This window comes from Nannospalax galili, unplaced genomic scaffold, assembly GCF_000622305.1.
Source record: "Nannospalax galili isolate Female #2095 unplaced genomic scaffold, S.galili_v1.0 scaffold1088, whole genome shotgun sequence".
Taxonomy (NCBI): Eukaryota; Metazoa; Chordata; class Mammalia; order Rodentia; family Spalacidae; genus Nannospalax; species Nannospalax galili.
Genome location: NW_008358106.1, coordinates 3,368 through 18,581, shown reverse-complemented (window position 1 = coordinate 18,581; position 15,214 = coordinate 3,368). Strand labels below are relative to the sequence as shown.

Here is a 15,214-nt window from a genome sequence, read left to right as displayed (position 1 = left end):
TTTGAGACTGTGAGCTGGAGCCTTGAGGTGGGGCACTGATTGGAGAGGTGAAGGAAAGACTATGAAAACATGATCCACTAAAAGCCTCTGCATGTTTTCATACCTTGCTTCTCAATCCTGCTAACCCCCTGGGATCTACCTACAAAGGCCTCCTAAGTCTTGATAATTTGGTCCTGAGACCACATGTGCAATTTTCATAGATTAATACATCGTCTCTTCCATTAGAATGACCTTACAATGAGGGATCAACTGACTGGACCAAATACTTAATCCATCCTTCTAATTATCTTTTTTTCAGTTGAAAACAAGAAAAAAATAATACACTATGTCTGCAGCAGAGTTCTTGAGCTGCTTAATATTACTGCTTTAAACTCAGATAATTATTAGTGGCAAATCAAACTTCCATACTACTTATTGCCACAAGCAAAACCCAGCACATCCTGCCAGATCTCGTAACAGGAAATTTTCATAGGAAACCCTGGACCACGCAGACATACTGCACTATTCCCGACCTTTCACTTTACGTCTAGAAGACCTGTGAAGTGTTTGGGAACTAATTATTTACTACCATCTGGAATGCACATATTTAATTATGAAAACAGTAGGCTTGACTGACTTCTGCTTCTTTAAATAATAGGTGAAAAGTAACAGGGTGATACATTTATGGTTATATGTTTCATGAACTGTTTACATTCAAATGAATTTGAGTCCCTCCTCCATCTGAATCATACCTCTTATGAAATCTGTACTGTTTTACAGTGAAAAGCCACTTCTTCAGAAGGAAGTTATGGCACCCCACATCCTACATCACATAAACAAGGCTGTTTTCAATGGTGCGTGGGTAAATCTCAAACAACCAGTCCTCTGAGGTGAAGCCCTCATTTGTAGCATTACCAATATCCCTAGTATCACCTGCCCTCACTGACTTCAAACAACCATGTCCAAGGGCTGGCCTACTAGAGGCTTATCCAACAGATGAAGGACCACTATAGGTGGTGAGTGGGAGTTCTTCCTCCTCAGCCTCAGGCTTCAGCAGTCCTTATTCTGAAACACGCTTTCTGCTCTGAATAGAGCAATGCCTTCGCTGATGCACCCAGAATGATCTCTTTGTGCACTTTTTAAAAATGAAGATTTCTAGATGCCCCTGAAAGTCAAATCATGTCTACTCTTTGGATAATTGGAAAAATATCAATTCTATTTAACAGATATTTATTAAGCATCTCTTATATGCTGGTAACTATGGAAGGACTAAATGAGACAGAAAGTTGGCTAGGATGAACACCATTCCTAACCTTAAATACCAAATAAATAATTTCAAATGCAATGCCTGTCGTGAAGGAGAAGATATCTGGACCATGTCACAAACAGAAGGAATCCTATTTGGGGACCAAGAGCCTTCCTGTCTAGCATTCATGAAATCTGGACCAATGGAGGTCATATGATTTATTTAATAGTCTGTAACCTCTCTGGGTCAAAATTTCATAATTTTTAGTTATGAAGGGTACTTGCTGAGTACTAAAATTTTCTAGGGCTTATCACTCCCAGTAGAACAGTAATTCCCTGAGCCACGCTTGGCTAAAATATTCACATGGTAATATTATTTTCTTTGGATTAGGAGCTCCTTAGGCAGAGATTGGGTCTTGCCAATATTGGAATTTACTGTACCCAGCAAAGTGGGCCTGGCAATGAAACTTCGTCAAATGAAGAATTACAGCCAAGTGGCAGACTGTGGGAAGGAATTGTGACAATAGAGAATGGAATATCTCTCTGGATGGAGACGTGCCTTTTGCCTCCTCCCTTAAAAATTAATCCAGTTGGATATGTCAATCACCTGGCCAGGGGATCACCCCTGAGTCAAGATGGGTTCACCTCAAGCCATTTTAAAGAGAATGAATGCATAATTACCCCTACTCCCATCCTTAGTCATACAAGTATAAAATAATGTACTTCTGCCCAGAATCTTTGCCTTCTGTGAGGTCACTTACTGAGGTACAGCCTTGCAGCCTTGTTAAGTTTCCTCATTTTTCTAAATTACTCAGAAAAGCAATAACAACAACAAATGGCTAATGCACGTAAACGTACACTTCTACTTCTAAGTTCTGCATATGAGAGACTCTAAATAGAATTTTGCTTTTATTAACTATTACAAAACAATGAAATGAATTCTATTTGACTCTCCATTTTCCAGTTGGACCCTGGAAGAAAAGAAAGAAGGTGGATGAATTCCAGGGTCACACAGCTACTCTGTGGCAGACACAGAAGTTGAACCCAGGTTTGTGGCAATGGACCTCATGTTCCTAACAATTGCACTTCCTCACTGTTCTTGGTAAACACAGAAAATATCACACTTCACTCTGCTTCATCGCTAATCATATCTCTCACATACTTTTCTTTAAAACCTTCAATCATTTCTTCCCCTTCGCTAGTACATATAACAGGGTTTCACTAGCCAAACCTATTTCTAGACTCACACTTTATAGATGAGGCAGCTCCATGCTTTACATGATCATTTCTTGTTTGCAATGAGATTTTTCTTTTTCACATATAAATAAAAAGACGTATCTTAGTATAAAGAAATATATGCAGTTGATTGATATATCTTCTTATGCTGAGAAAGGAAAAGTGTAAGGGGGGGAAGAGGAAAAACAGAGAGAGAGAGAGAGAGAGAGAGAGAGAGAGAGAGAGACATACACACATAAAGAGCGACAGAGACAGAGAAACTATATGTACATGTGAAATATTGGTCAACTTGGTAAGATGTTAGAGTGAATGCCTCCAAGATCCTGCCACTATAGAGTTCTAGCACAATGGACTGATTATGTCCCTCCAAACTTCAAATGTTGGAACCCTTACTCCAATGTGGTGGTATCAAGAGATGATGCTTTGGGGAGGAGATTAAGTCACAAGGTTTGAGTCTTCATGAATGGGATTGTGCTGGATGGCTTCAGTTGTCAACTTAACACATCTGGGAAGAGGGAACCTCAATTGGGGAATTTCTTCTTTGGGATTGGCTTTTAGGCATGTCTGTGAGGCATTTCAGACCCTGCCTCTAAGTTCCTGACCTGAGTTTCTACTCTGGCTTACCTGGATGATAAGACTGTGAGATGTAAGCCAAATAAACCTTTCCTCCCCAAACTGATTTTAGTCAGCATTTTATCAAAGCAACAGAAGCAATCTAGGACAGGGATTAATGCCCTTACAAAGAGTGGTGGCAGAATTTTCTTGTTCTTTCTGTCATGTTAAGTATTAGGAAAGAGCTGGCATCTGCAGCCCAGAAAAGGCCCCTCACTAGAACCCAAACATGTTAACACTGTCATTTAAACATTCAGCCCACAGTAGTAGAATGAAATATCTGTTCTTTAAAGCCATCTAGCTTATAGTAGTTGATTACAGCAATCTGAGCAGACTAAGAAAGGCACGAATAATAGGCATACAAAAGGGAAGGGAATACCTTTGTCTATGCTCGCTATAACTTGGAGTTTTCCTGAAGTTGCTGTCCACAGCTGTTTCATTTTGCTGTAAACCAGTTGAAGTTGCACCTTTTAAAAACCAGAGAAGCTTTCCATAATTCACCTGAAAATTAAATATACGGTGGAGCATCTTTATTTAATTTATACTGAAGGGAAAGATATCTGTTGGAATAAAATGCATTTGGAAAATTTTACCATTAATAGTTTAAAAATCCAATTAAAATATAGTCTCATAATTATTTGTGATTTTTGTCTAAGCAGCCTTATCTGGACAAATGGTAAAATTTTACGTGGTGGTTGGGTAAAGCCCAACTTCTTATGCTGTGTGGAGCAACCCTGTGGAGTCATGAAAAATATGGCATAGTAGAAGGTTTTTCAAACATGTAACAACCAAAATTCAATACAAATTCAAATGTATAAGATATTTCTGGCAGCACCACCTGGACTGGATCAGGTGACTTCGCTGCAGCTATGGCATGAACACACAGTCCAAAGATTTAGCTCTTTATATAAAAATAAACAAGCATATTCATCTTAGTGTATAAACTTGTTTTATCTTTAATAAATAGTAAAATTCTATATATGCCAAATAATTGGTTTTAAAAGACTCTTTATGGGCTGGAGAGATGGCTCAGTATTACAAAGGACCCAGTTTTTTCTTCCCTGCACCCACATGGTGGCTAACAACCATCCTAACTCCAGTTCCAGGGGAATCCCAATGCTTTCTTCTGACCTCTACTGGCATTGCACAACATGGGTGCACTTATACACATGCACGCATTACACTCATACACATGAAATAAAAATAGTAAATAAAATATTGGGGGGATGCTATGGGGAAGGTGCCATTTTGGAAGTGGGTATATAGATGAATAAGACTGTGTGGGATATTCTGTATGATATACACACAAAAAAATCAACAAATTAAAAAAAGACATATTTGAGGAGGAAGCATAAAAATTTACTTCATGTTAATTAGTAGAGGTGATAAACATTACCACTGAAATCTACCTGATGACTTATATCCATCTCAGATGCCAAGGATTTGAGTGTAATCCACTGTGACTAAATACATAGAGATTAAAAATGCATGTGCAAATATCTAAGCGTTAGTAGCATTAAAAATATATGAAAGAGCTGGGCATGGTGGCGCACGCCTTTAGTCCCAGCACTTGGGAGGCAGAGGCAGAGGCAGGCCAATCTCTGTGAGTTCAAGGCCAGCCTGGTCTACATAGTGAGTTCCAGGACAGCTGGAGCTACAAGGAGACCCTGTCTCAGAAAGACATATATATGAAACAACATATTTTAAAATGAAATGGAGATCTTCTTTAAAGGTTAAAAATTCATTCAATTTTATGTCTTACAGGGCTTATACTGAGTTCAATTGTATAACTGTATTAATTCAACTGTGAACCTAAAAATTTACAGCCACTTTTGAAAGAGATGTATCCTTGTTCTGGAAATCGTTACTGAATATGTTAAAGCTGTAATGAAAAAAAATATTTTTAAAAAGTTTCTTTCTGACTTATGAGCAAATGTTTGATTTGTATACTTATTATATACCATATTCTGGATCACATAAAAAGTTGTTTGCAGAAAGGCATTAAGGCTACAAATAGTTTAGGAAACTCTGGGTAAGGGACTGTTCTGACCTATGAAACCATGAGCAGAGAGGAAGACTGGTACTTTAGGGTTTGAATCAAAATGCTGGCACGAGAGCCTTGGAGCTCTTTTTTTCCACTCCATATCATGTCCAGAAGTATTCCCAAGTGGCTATTTAATCAGGAAGGGCTCACAGTTCAGACAACAACAGTGCCTAGAAAGTCCTAGGACTGACTCATAGAAATGTAATGTATATTTAAAAATTAACATTTGGGTGCTGGAGAGATGGCTCAGCGGTTAAGAACACTGACTGTTTTTGCAGAAGACCCAGGTCTGATCCCAGCATCCACATGGTAGCTAACAACTGTCTGTAACTCCAGTTCCAGAGGATCCGACAGCCTCTTCTGTCCCCGGTGGGCATTGCATGACAAGGGTACACTTACATACACGCAGGCAATACACGCATACACATAAAATAAAAAATAATAAATAAAAATGTTTTAAAAATGAACATTTACTGATGTCTCCTGATTGGCTAGTTCCTCCAATGGGTGGGGCCTGACTCAGAGCATGAACTATGAAGGGGCTGCTGGGAGCCATCTTGGAATGGAAGCCAGCAGCTCAAAAACAGAATGGACTGACTCTTGCGGATCTGGGGTGAGATTGCTGGCCCCTGAAGCATGAGCAAATGTTAGCGAGGACTATGGTAGCAGTGGCTCGGTCTGATATGGTGGGCTCTGAGCCATGCTGCCGGAGGTGTGGGGCTAGGCACTGGCTTCTCATCCCTTTGTAAGTTAATAAATGCACATCAAATATATTATACAGTTTTTCTGATAGCACAGGAGACCCAGAGGGAATTCGGGCCACAACTGGGGACTGGTATTACAGCTCAGTTAGTAGGGTGCTTGTCTAGTGGGCACAAATCCTGGGTTTGAGGGTCAGCATCACATAAAACTTGGCTTGTTAATACATGACTATAATCATAGCACCTGAGAGATGGAGGCAAGAGGATCAGAAGTTCAAGATCATCCTCAGCTATACAAGTGCTTTCAGATGCCACCGTGGTTTGCATCTGATCCTGTTTTGATAATCAATCAATTAAATATCTATTATTTTAAACTACTGAGAACTGAGAATTGCTAGCATAGCATAGCCTAGAATCTAGCCTGTCTTTCTTAATCTCACATCTTGGTAATATTTATTATCTGTAGAATATGCTTATACGTGTAAATGCATTTAGATTTTCTAGGAAAAAGTATTTATTAGGTTAAGTGAAAAGCGCCAGGACTGTTTTCCAATGTACGAAAGACTGAAGAATGATTACAGATTTCCATTGCTGAGAATAATGCAGTGTAGTGTCAACATATTACACAAACACACACAGACTCTCTCTCATCCCTCCGTCTATCTATCATCTATCTATATCTATCTATCTATCTATCTATCTATCTATCTATCTATCTATCTATCTATCATCTATCTAGTTATCTATCTATCATCTATCTATCATCTATCTATCTATCTATCTATCTATCTATCTATCTATCGATCGATCTATCTATCATCTATTTATCTGAACATATCAAGTTCCATTATGGCAGGTCACAGGAAAGTGCAATACCCAAGGCACCCAGGTCTTATACTTAAGAGAACTCAGGTCTCAACTCCAGGTCTGCCAATAATTTTTTAGTTCCCTGAACTACTTCTTTGACAATGTGGGCCTTATTTTCCTCATCAGTAAAATGGTGATGTTATATTTCAAAGGCACCTCTATGCTCTAAGAAACTGTTACAACACATAAGAGATCTTGGTCATGCTCTCTACTTTTACCCTGGGGTCCTGTAGATTGAGTCAGCTCATGAATGGACTCAGTGAGCCCATCATCTTGAATCTGTCTCAGTCTTCATACATTTAAAACAGACAGTGAGAGCTGAGACAGGTAAACTCTTTAATGAGAAATTGAACAGAGCTAAGAGCCCTAACTCTATTGCCTATTCCAGTGTTTTCTGATGAAAATTTCCACTTATGAATATGAATGAGCTTTAGGGGTTCATAGGAAAGGCTATGGTCAAAGAATCAACTCACTTCTGAATTATAGTAACTTGTTGGGTTAAGACAGAGACATAAAAGGAAACCACGTTTAAAACATCAAGATGGTCATACCATTTCAGGAGAACTCTTTCTAGAAAATCTTTGACAAAGGAGTTTGACTGTTGGTAACTGCAGAGGGACTTGGTGCCTCAGGAAGAGGCGGCTCAGCTGAGACTGGTGGAGAAACCCAGAGGAGATGGGGTCCAGGGTCTCCAGCTCTTTCTGAAGTTTGTCTAACAGGCTGGAACTGAAAGGCTGTGACTTGAATTCTCTTCTGACCAAGGCAAGTAGGAAAGAATCTTCTCTTGTTATTCTGCTTGGCCTTTGGACCATATCCTAACACAACAAAGAGGAGAAAATGTAAACAGAGCTCTGAACTAAGATGAGTAAAAGCCAAAGCAAGGAAGCAGAAGCCACTGGGGCAGCTTATCAGAGCTTGCACCCACAGGTCTGGCCTAGGACAGGACAAGATGGCGGCACTTGTGGGTAGGTGTCCAATCTGGGTAGTTTCATTAGCTTATAGGGCCTCAGATCAGTCCTTTAGAAAGAAAGGAAGCAAAGCTTCTTAGGGGACACAGCCAGCCTCTTTAATATCCATCTTCTGATTTACACAATAAAATAAAAACATTTCTGATTGCCTAATAATTTAAAATAATAAATCTTAAAAACTTGTTAGATTGGGGAGTTGGGTACTAGAAGTGAAGATAAAAAATGAAGCCTGGGTCTTGATTGGCTTAACTAGGAGTGCAGGGGCCCTTCTGGGAACTCTGGAAAGAAGGAAGTTGAGGTTTGCAAGTTTGCCTGTGAACTCCCCAAGGACGTTTCCTGCAAAGTTATCTGGACATGTGGAGTCTGATGCCCATTGGTTCGCCCTTGGACTTTCTAATTATTTGCTTGCTTCACATCAAAATATACAATGAATGAACGGTGCCCATCATCCACATAGCTACAGAAATCAACTCGTTAACTCATTATACACACCTCAAGGTGGTCAGAGCTGTCCCTTGCCATCTGTTCCAAGGACTGGTCTCTGGGCTTTCTCCTGGGGAGCTGGTGCATATAGGATAGGGAATGGTCTCCTGTTGGTACAGAGCTGCAATGGAGATTTGCCTTATGGGGAATCTTAAAGAAACAAAGACAAATGGAAGCAAGGAGCAGAAAGTGAAAAAAGGAAAGGGGAGAATATGTGTGAGTCAAGCAGCTTCTTTCACCACATTCCAGTTCTGCATGAACTTCCACCCATGTCATACACTGAGTCCTTGAATTCCCAGTGAGGAAACCTTGCCTCACACCAATTTCAGCATTATGCAGTTGACACATGTTCAACAAATATGTTAACAAGTAGACTGTCTCATTGGTTCAGGAAAGATGTCTCTGACAGACAAAAAACAGGTAGAACGTAAGGTGTTTATAGGCAAATGTGTGTTCTTATCAGAGATAGGAGTATCTGCAGGCTGTTTTAATTATCAGGTTCATAAAGGATGGCAAAGGCAATTATGAGCCTTGCCAAGAGTAGAAGAGATTAAAAATGTTACTCCCCCAAAATTTTATTAAAGGTTATAACAGAATAATGATGAAACTGGGGCCAAGAATAAATTTTCATTCCGTCTTCTCATGGAACATGGCATATTAATCGTGTTTAAATTTTTTTCTGCATTTTAAGATGTTTTGACTTGTTAGGATGATGGTCCTTTCTGTCTAGGGAAGACTGATCTGCCCAGGGATAACTATTTCCTGGAGACAGTAAAGGACTTATTTGAAAAGCACTTTTCATAAGCAAAATAACCATTTCCTGTATGTAACTTTAATATTCTGTGCTCCTGATCAATATAGGATCCGTTTCTAGACATTTAGGAACCAGACCCTCTATCCCAAAGCCTGAGGGAATTTTACAAGCTCTCCTGCCTTGATGGGTGTAAGAACTCACAGAAGCCTGTGGCCTGTGCTTTCCCTCCATCCTTAAATAACTTTATTCCACGATTTTAAAAATCCTTATTGCTTGCTTAGTCTGAACCAGCACATGTGATAGGTCTTAGAACGAATGAGACAGAAATGGCCCTTGCTTTAAAAACGTGCAAGCAGTGGAAGGCAAAGCAAGGAACCATGATAGTATAATATAAGGTGGGAAAATCCACTAGCAGACAGGTCCGCAGATTCACTTAACATGGACTTGGTAGTCGAGGTCTACAGGTATTGTCACCTATGGCTAGGCTTGTAAAATAAATTTAGATGGGATGACAGTTGCAAAGAGAGTAGCAGAGGGAAGAACAATGATAGGAAAAGGGAAGTGAATACAGAAAATACAAAGGAACGCACAGTGTGATGGCAGGAGAGATTGCTGCTTTCAGAGTATAATTAAACTTTTGGGAAAGGTCAAAGATAAGACTGCACAGGGACAGCACAAGGAGCTATGACTGTCCTTTAGGACCTGTTAGTACGTGTGCTTTACTTGAGGGCAATCACAGGACACTGCTTGCTTAAAGGTGACAAAACAGTCTGCAGTGACTTCAGTCAATGCTAGTTCTGTGGTGTTTGCCTGTAAGTATTATCACAAATAAAGCATAAGAAATTTACACAGGAGGCTGGCAAAATAGTTCAGTGGTTGAGTGCTTCCTGCTCTTGTGGAGGACCTAGTTTCAGTTCCCATCATACACACACACACAGTCGCTTATGACTTTTTTATTTCCAGTTCCTGGTGATCTTCTGGCCTCTGCAGACACTAGCACATATGTGGTGGATATGAACACATGCAGGCACACACACACATATACATAAAAAAAAATAAACTAAAGAAGCTCATGAAATTTCACACAGATGTCATGATTTTTCTTGATGGTATTGGAAGTGTTAGAAGCCTAAACAGGTCTTAAATATTGTTGATGAATAAAGCAACTTTTAAAGCATTTGCAACAGAGGGTTCAAAGGGTGGTTCAATGATTAAGAGTGCATAGTGCTCTTTCAGAAGACTAACTTTGTTCCCAGTACCAATGTCAGACAGTTCACAACCATGTGTAACTCCAGCTCCAGGGGATTTGCACCATTTTTTGGACTCTGAGGATACCTGGACTCGTTTTCACAGACCCCTACTTTGATGCAGTCAAATACACATAATTTAATAGATAAATCTTTTTTAAAAAGTGAATACATTGTAGAAGCTATGAACATTGTTCTCCAAGATAAGTGAAGACAAAAAAAACTTGTGTTAATACTGTGTAATCCACAATGGTAGGCTGGGAGAAAACTAGGGAGAGCATCAAATACATGTTTGTTGTGGCTCATGTCTGTAACCCCAGTACTCAGGAGGCTTGAGGCAGGGACATCGTTTCAAGTCTAAGGACAGTCTAAGTTACGAAGTGACACCGTACCTACAACAAACAAACTTAAATGTAAATGAAAGTACAGATTGGAAATTTTATGTGGTTGCTGGGGACTGAATTCAGATCCATACTGCAAGTACTTGACCCGCTGAACTAGCTCTCTAATCCTTATGTTTCTATATCTCTTTTACCAAAAATTCTAAGTCCAAAAAATACCAAAGACTCACTTTATCTCATAATATATAAACAGAATGACATGTAAACATAATTGTTATTGACAGTATTTTAGTTTTTCAAAAAATACTTTGTTATATATACTTTTAGGGACAGCATGAAGTTGTACAGTTCAAAGTTATTTAAAATAGGTTCATTCTATTTGGTTCCATAGCCAGTTAGTAATTGGGCTTATATGGCAGCCAGTTTTCAGGGTGGGTGGTCCCAGTTATGCCGGCCTCCTGATTTCATGTCCTTGTGTGGTATCCCCTGATTTCTACTGCTGAATTATGATCAGTCATGTGACAAGTGAAACAGTTTTCAGGGTGGGTGGTCCCAGTTATGCCGGCCTCCTGATTTCATGTCCTCGTGTGGTATCCCCTGATTTCTACTGCTGAATTATGATCAGTCTATGTGACAAGTGAAATACCAAAGAAGCAGGATCATACCCTCCCGGGAGAGGCTTATAACAGACAGGCCTACGGTGTTCTCCTTGTCTTTTCTTTTGGATCACTCATTCTTTCAAAAGCCAGTTACCAGGTCTTGAGCAGCCCTAGAGGCCAAAACTGAGCACTGAGACTTTGGAGCCCAGTCAGCAAGTGACTGAAGCCTCTATCAAAGACTGTATGAACTAACTAGAATGCAAGTAGCTCCTCTAGGCAGGGGTAAGCTTTAGGTGACTGCTTCCCTGCAGGAATCAGGAGTGAGTTTCCTGTGAGATCTTAAGCCAGCATCATACACCTATGCCAGGCCTCAATTTTTATCCTCTCCCTAAAAGAGTGTAGCACAAGACATGTTCATTGATTTGGGTGGTTAGGTGCACACCTTTAATCCCAGGACTTGGAGGCAGAGGCAGGTGACTCTCTGGATGTTTGACCAGTCTGGTCTACAAAAGTGAGTCCTAGGCCAGATGGGGTACAGGGAGACCCTCTCTCAAAAAGACCAAAAGAGCCACCTAAGACACATAAGAAGTTGATAATAGGTAGCTACTACTTAGTAGATACTGTATATAATTTAAACTCATTTTTATTCCATTAATAATATAGCTAAATTATTCCATATAGTAATATGTAGTGGCATTCATCTATATGTATATAAATTCATCTCTCTTTACATTTTCACAGTACTATGTATATGTGGATACATCTTTGTTTATTGACTCAAACCCCAGTCCCCAAGGGGTGGACATTTAGGATACTTACAGGGGTTTTTGACATAAACAGTAATGTTGTAAATTGTAACTTCTTCTTTGAATAATTTGCACAGTATCTTTCTTTAGGATAGATTTCTGAGAGTGAGGTTTTCATTAAAGCTAAATACATATGAAATCCTTCTAGTAACTGTCAAATTTCATCTGAAGTGGCTGCTTTATTTTAAATTTCTTTTGGCTTTGGAGCAGAATATCTGTTCCTCATAGCTTCTCAACAAAGCATGTTATCATTTTTCTGGGTTTTACTAATGAAAAACTTTATCTCAGGTTAGAATTAATTTGCATTTATCTTCTTAAGAGCAGGAACATTTGCATTTATATTTCTATCAAGTGCTACTTTTCTGTTTTTTTTTTCTAATAGCTTGCTGTCCTTTTTCTTCTCCATTTTTGAAACATTTATATATTAGGAATATTTGTTTATATTACGAATTGTGGATTTCTGCCTTTTTTGTCAGGTTGCATGTGCTTTGCTTAAGTGGCCCTGGTCATTAAAATCATCATTTCTTTTCTTATTCTCTATGAAATCTGAGTCATAGTTAATAAAGTTTGTCTTATCCAAGATGACAAACATCAATGCTTATTTCTACTGGTTGTGTAGATGTATTTTTTTACAGTGGTCCCAGTGGCAGTGATTAAAAAGTCCATCTTTCCCTATTCTTATTGACATGAATTTTATCATACACAAAATTACAATACATCATTTGAATTGCTGCCATTCTTCAATTATTCTAGCATTTTATTTGTTTGTGTTGCTAACCTCTGTTTTAAATATAGACAGTTCATGCTTTAACATCGGTCTCAGCTTCTTGCCATTCCTGCAGTCACTGCTCTTCTTTCAAGGTTTCCTGGCTACTACTGCTTTTTGTTTTCCCAAATTAGCTCTACAACAATTCTGTCTAGTTGTGAAGCAAAATAAAAATCTGATAATATTTCTGTTGAAATCACAATAAACTTATAAATTTGAAATGTTAGGATTTGCATGTCGATGACATTAATTTGTTCTGTTCCAGAGCACAGTGTGGACTGCTCATAAATGTGTAGGTGCTTTTTGTTAACTTTGGGCTTTAGAATTTTATTTATTTATTAAACCAATTTATTTTGTGCACTTATTTGCCACTGTAAATGGTGTCCCTTCTTCCATTTCATATACTTGTCAGGTTTTGCTAGCATATAGTAAGACAATCGGTTGGTGTTACTGATGTAACAAATTACCTGCTGAATTATTGTCAACTAGGATTCTTTCTATTAACCATTTTGAAAATTTGGGTGTATAATCTTCTTTTCTAAAGAAGAATAAACAATTTTATCTCTTCCTTTTTAAGTATCATGTCTATATTTTCTTTCTCTTTTAATTGCATTAGCTAATACCTCTATCAGATTACTAAAATCTAGTAGAGTGAGTAGATACTCTTGGGTTCTAGATTCTAATGGGAAAGCCTCTGAGTCCCAGCATGTCAGATGTTCCCTTTGGACAAGCCACCTAGGGAAGTATTTTGGAAACCAAAATGAAAGAGCTACACTTCCTATTTGTGGGGAGTACAGACTCATGGAAGAAGATAGACAAAGCATGGCAATGTCAAGTGCAGGGATGCCTACAGGTTCATTTAGAAATTTATGATGGAAGGTTTGACCTCAGGCTTAGGAATCAGACAGTGGCATTCCTCGGTGAGGCTGATATCTGAGTTGCAACCCACATATTAGTGAGTGTTAAACACAGACGGAAAGAAGTTTTTCATAAACGGAATAGAATAAGAAAAGTCGAGAGGAAAGGAAAGAGAAGTCCGTTTGTAGAATGGAATTTTATTAAGCCAGGAATGTGAAGGAAATTACAGAGTTGGATTGGGAAAATAAGGGAAAGAGTTGAAGTTTTAGACCAAGGCAAGGAAAGAATTAACAATAAATTTTAAGAGGCTAAAACTGATCAGGTTTGAAGCTCTTACTAAAACGTGGTGCATATATTTTGTACTATTTTATTACTAGTTCCTAATAGTATCATATGCATAATTTCTTTCATGTTTAATTGCATCTGCTAATACCTCTTAGTATGTTATTAAAATCGAGTAGAATTAGTGGAAACTCTTGACTTCTAGATTCTAATTGAAAAGCTCTGAATACCCAGTACATTAGATGTTGGCTTTGGGACAATACACCTCGAGAAGCATTTTGGAAACCAAACTGAACAAGCTACAGCTCGCATTTTCTAACTTCACAATAAGAAAAAACACAAACAGACCCGAATCAAATCAACAGTTTAGAGCTATGCCTAACCAGTCCCACCTGGGATCAATAAAGGTTGCTTTAGTTCGTGTCTATAGATGTGAACACGTGATATTTGTCATATACCACTGAGCACTAGCTGATGTTAGAGGGCAGCATTTCTTTAAAACATTTTTTTGATTTCTTCATTTTTATTTCATGTGCACGAATATTTTGCTTGCTTGTTTGTAAGCGCACCCATGTCATGCAGTACCTTTGGAGGCCAGAAGAGGACACTGGATCCCCTGGAAATGGAATTATGGGCGGTTGTTAGTTGCCATGCAGGTGCTGGGAACCAAACTTGGGTCCTCTACAAGAATAGCCAGTACTCTTAACCACTGAGCCAGCTCTCAAGCCCTGGGGCAACATTTCTTACTCTAGTTGGCCAATACAAAGAGGGAACATTAAAAACAGGAAAAGGTGTGAAGATTATTAGAATCTGTCTATGAGACAGATTGGAGCTCTGAATAGAGGAATAACAGAAGAAACAAAAGAAGACATTTTGAGAGACACATGGAGGAGGAATGATTTAAGGAACTGAGTGACTGGTTGGACATCAGGGTTGGGGAGAGAGAGGAAGAAAACATGTCTAGGCTTCGCACTGGTGCTGCTGGAAGAACACAGCTGGGGCCATTCTGTGAGTCAGGTCACTGGAAGAAGAGCAAGATCAAAGGCTCTGCTTTGGACGTGTGGAGTCTGAGCTGCAAGTGCACAGCACAGTAGAAAGGCCCTTGGCATCTGCTGTGCATCTCTACAATGAGGGAAACATGGGTTCTAACTACCTCACAGCACTCATGAAGTATGAACCAGATAAACTATGGAAAAGGCCTCTGATGACCACATATTACCAACTGACTGTGATAGTTATTAAAATTAAAACACACGTTTATTTTCATGCTGCCAGATGCTAAAACACACTCTAATTTTATTTTTTTTAATTGTGTGACTGAATTTGCTGTTAATCACACATTCTTTTATTTATTATGGGGAAGGGAAAAGCTAATGTTTCTGAGAAACACACACACACACACACACACACACATACACACATATAT

General features: G+C 38.9%; 1 protein-coding gene across 1 annotated transcript in view; it reads right to left on the bottom strand.

Moving 5' to 3' along the window:
• The window catches only part of CUNH1orf87 (chromosome unknown C1orf87 homolog), a gene marked incomplete at its 5' end in the record, with an annotated part of 50,255 nt that extends 41,970 nt beyond the window's left edge, over positions 1 to 8,285 (bottom strand). Inside the window, 4 exons of the mRNA XM_029557812.1 lie at positions 9 to 35; positions 3,452 to 3,573; positions 7,236 to 7,499; positions 8,145 to 8,285. Of these exons, the coding sequence (XP_029413672.1) occupies positions 9 to 35; positions 3,452 to 3,573; positions 7,236 to 7,499; positions 8,145 to 8,285 (554 nt within the window). The remainder of the gene's footprint in view (positions 1 to 8; positions 36 to 3,451; positions 3,574 to 7,235; positions 7,500 to 8,144) is intronic.
• Positions 8,286 to 15,214: the final 6,929 nt, after the last annotated feature.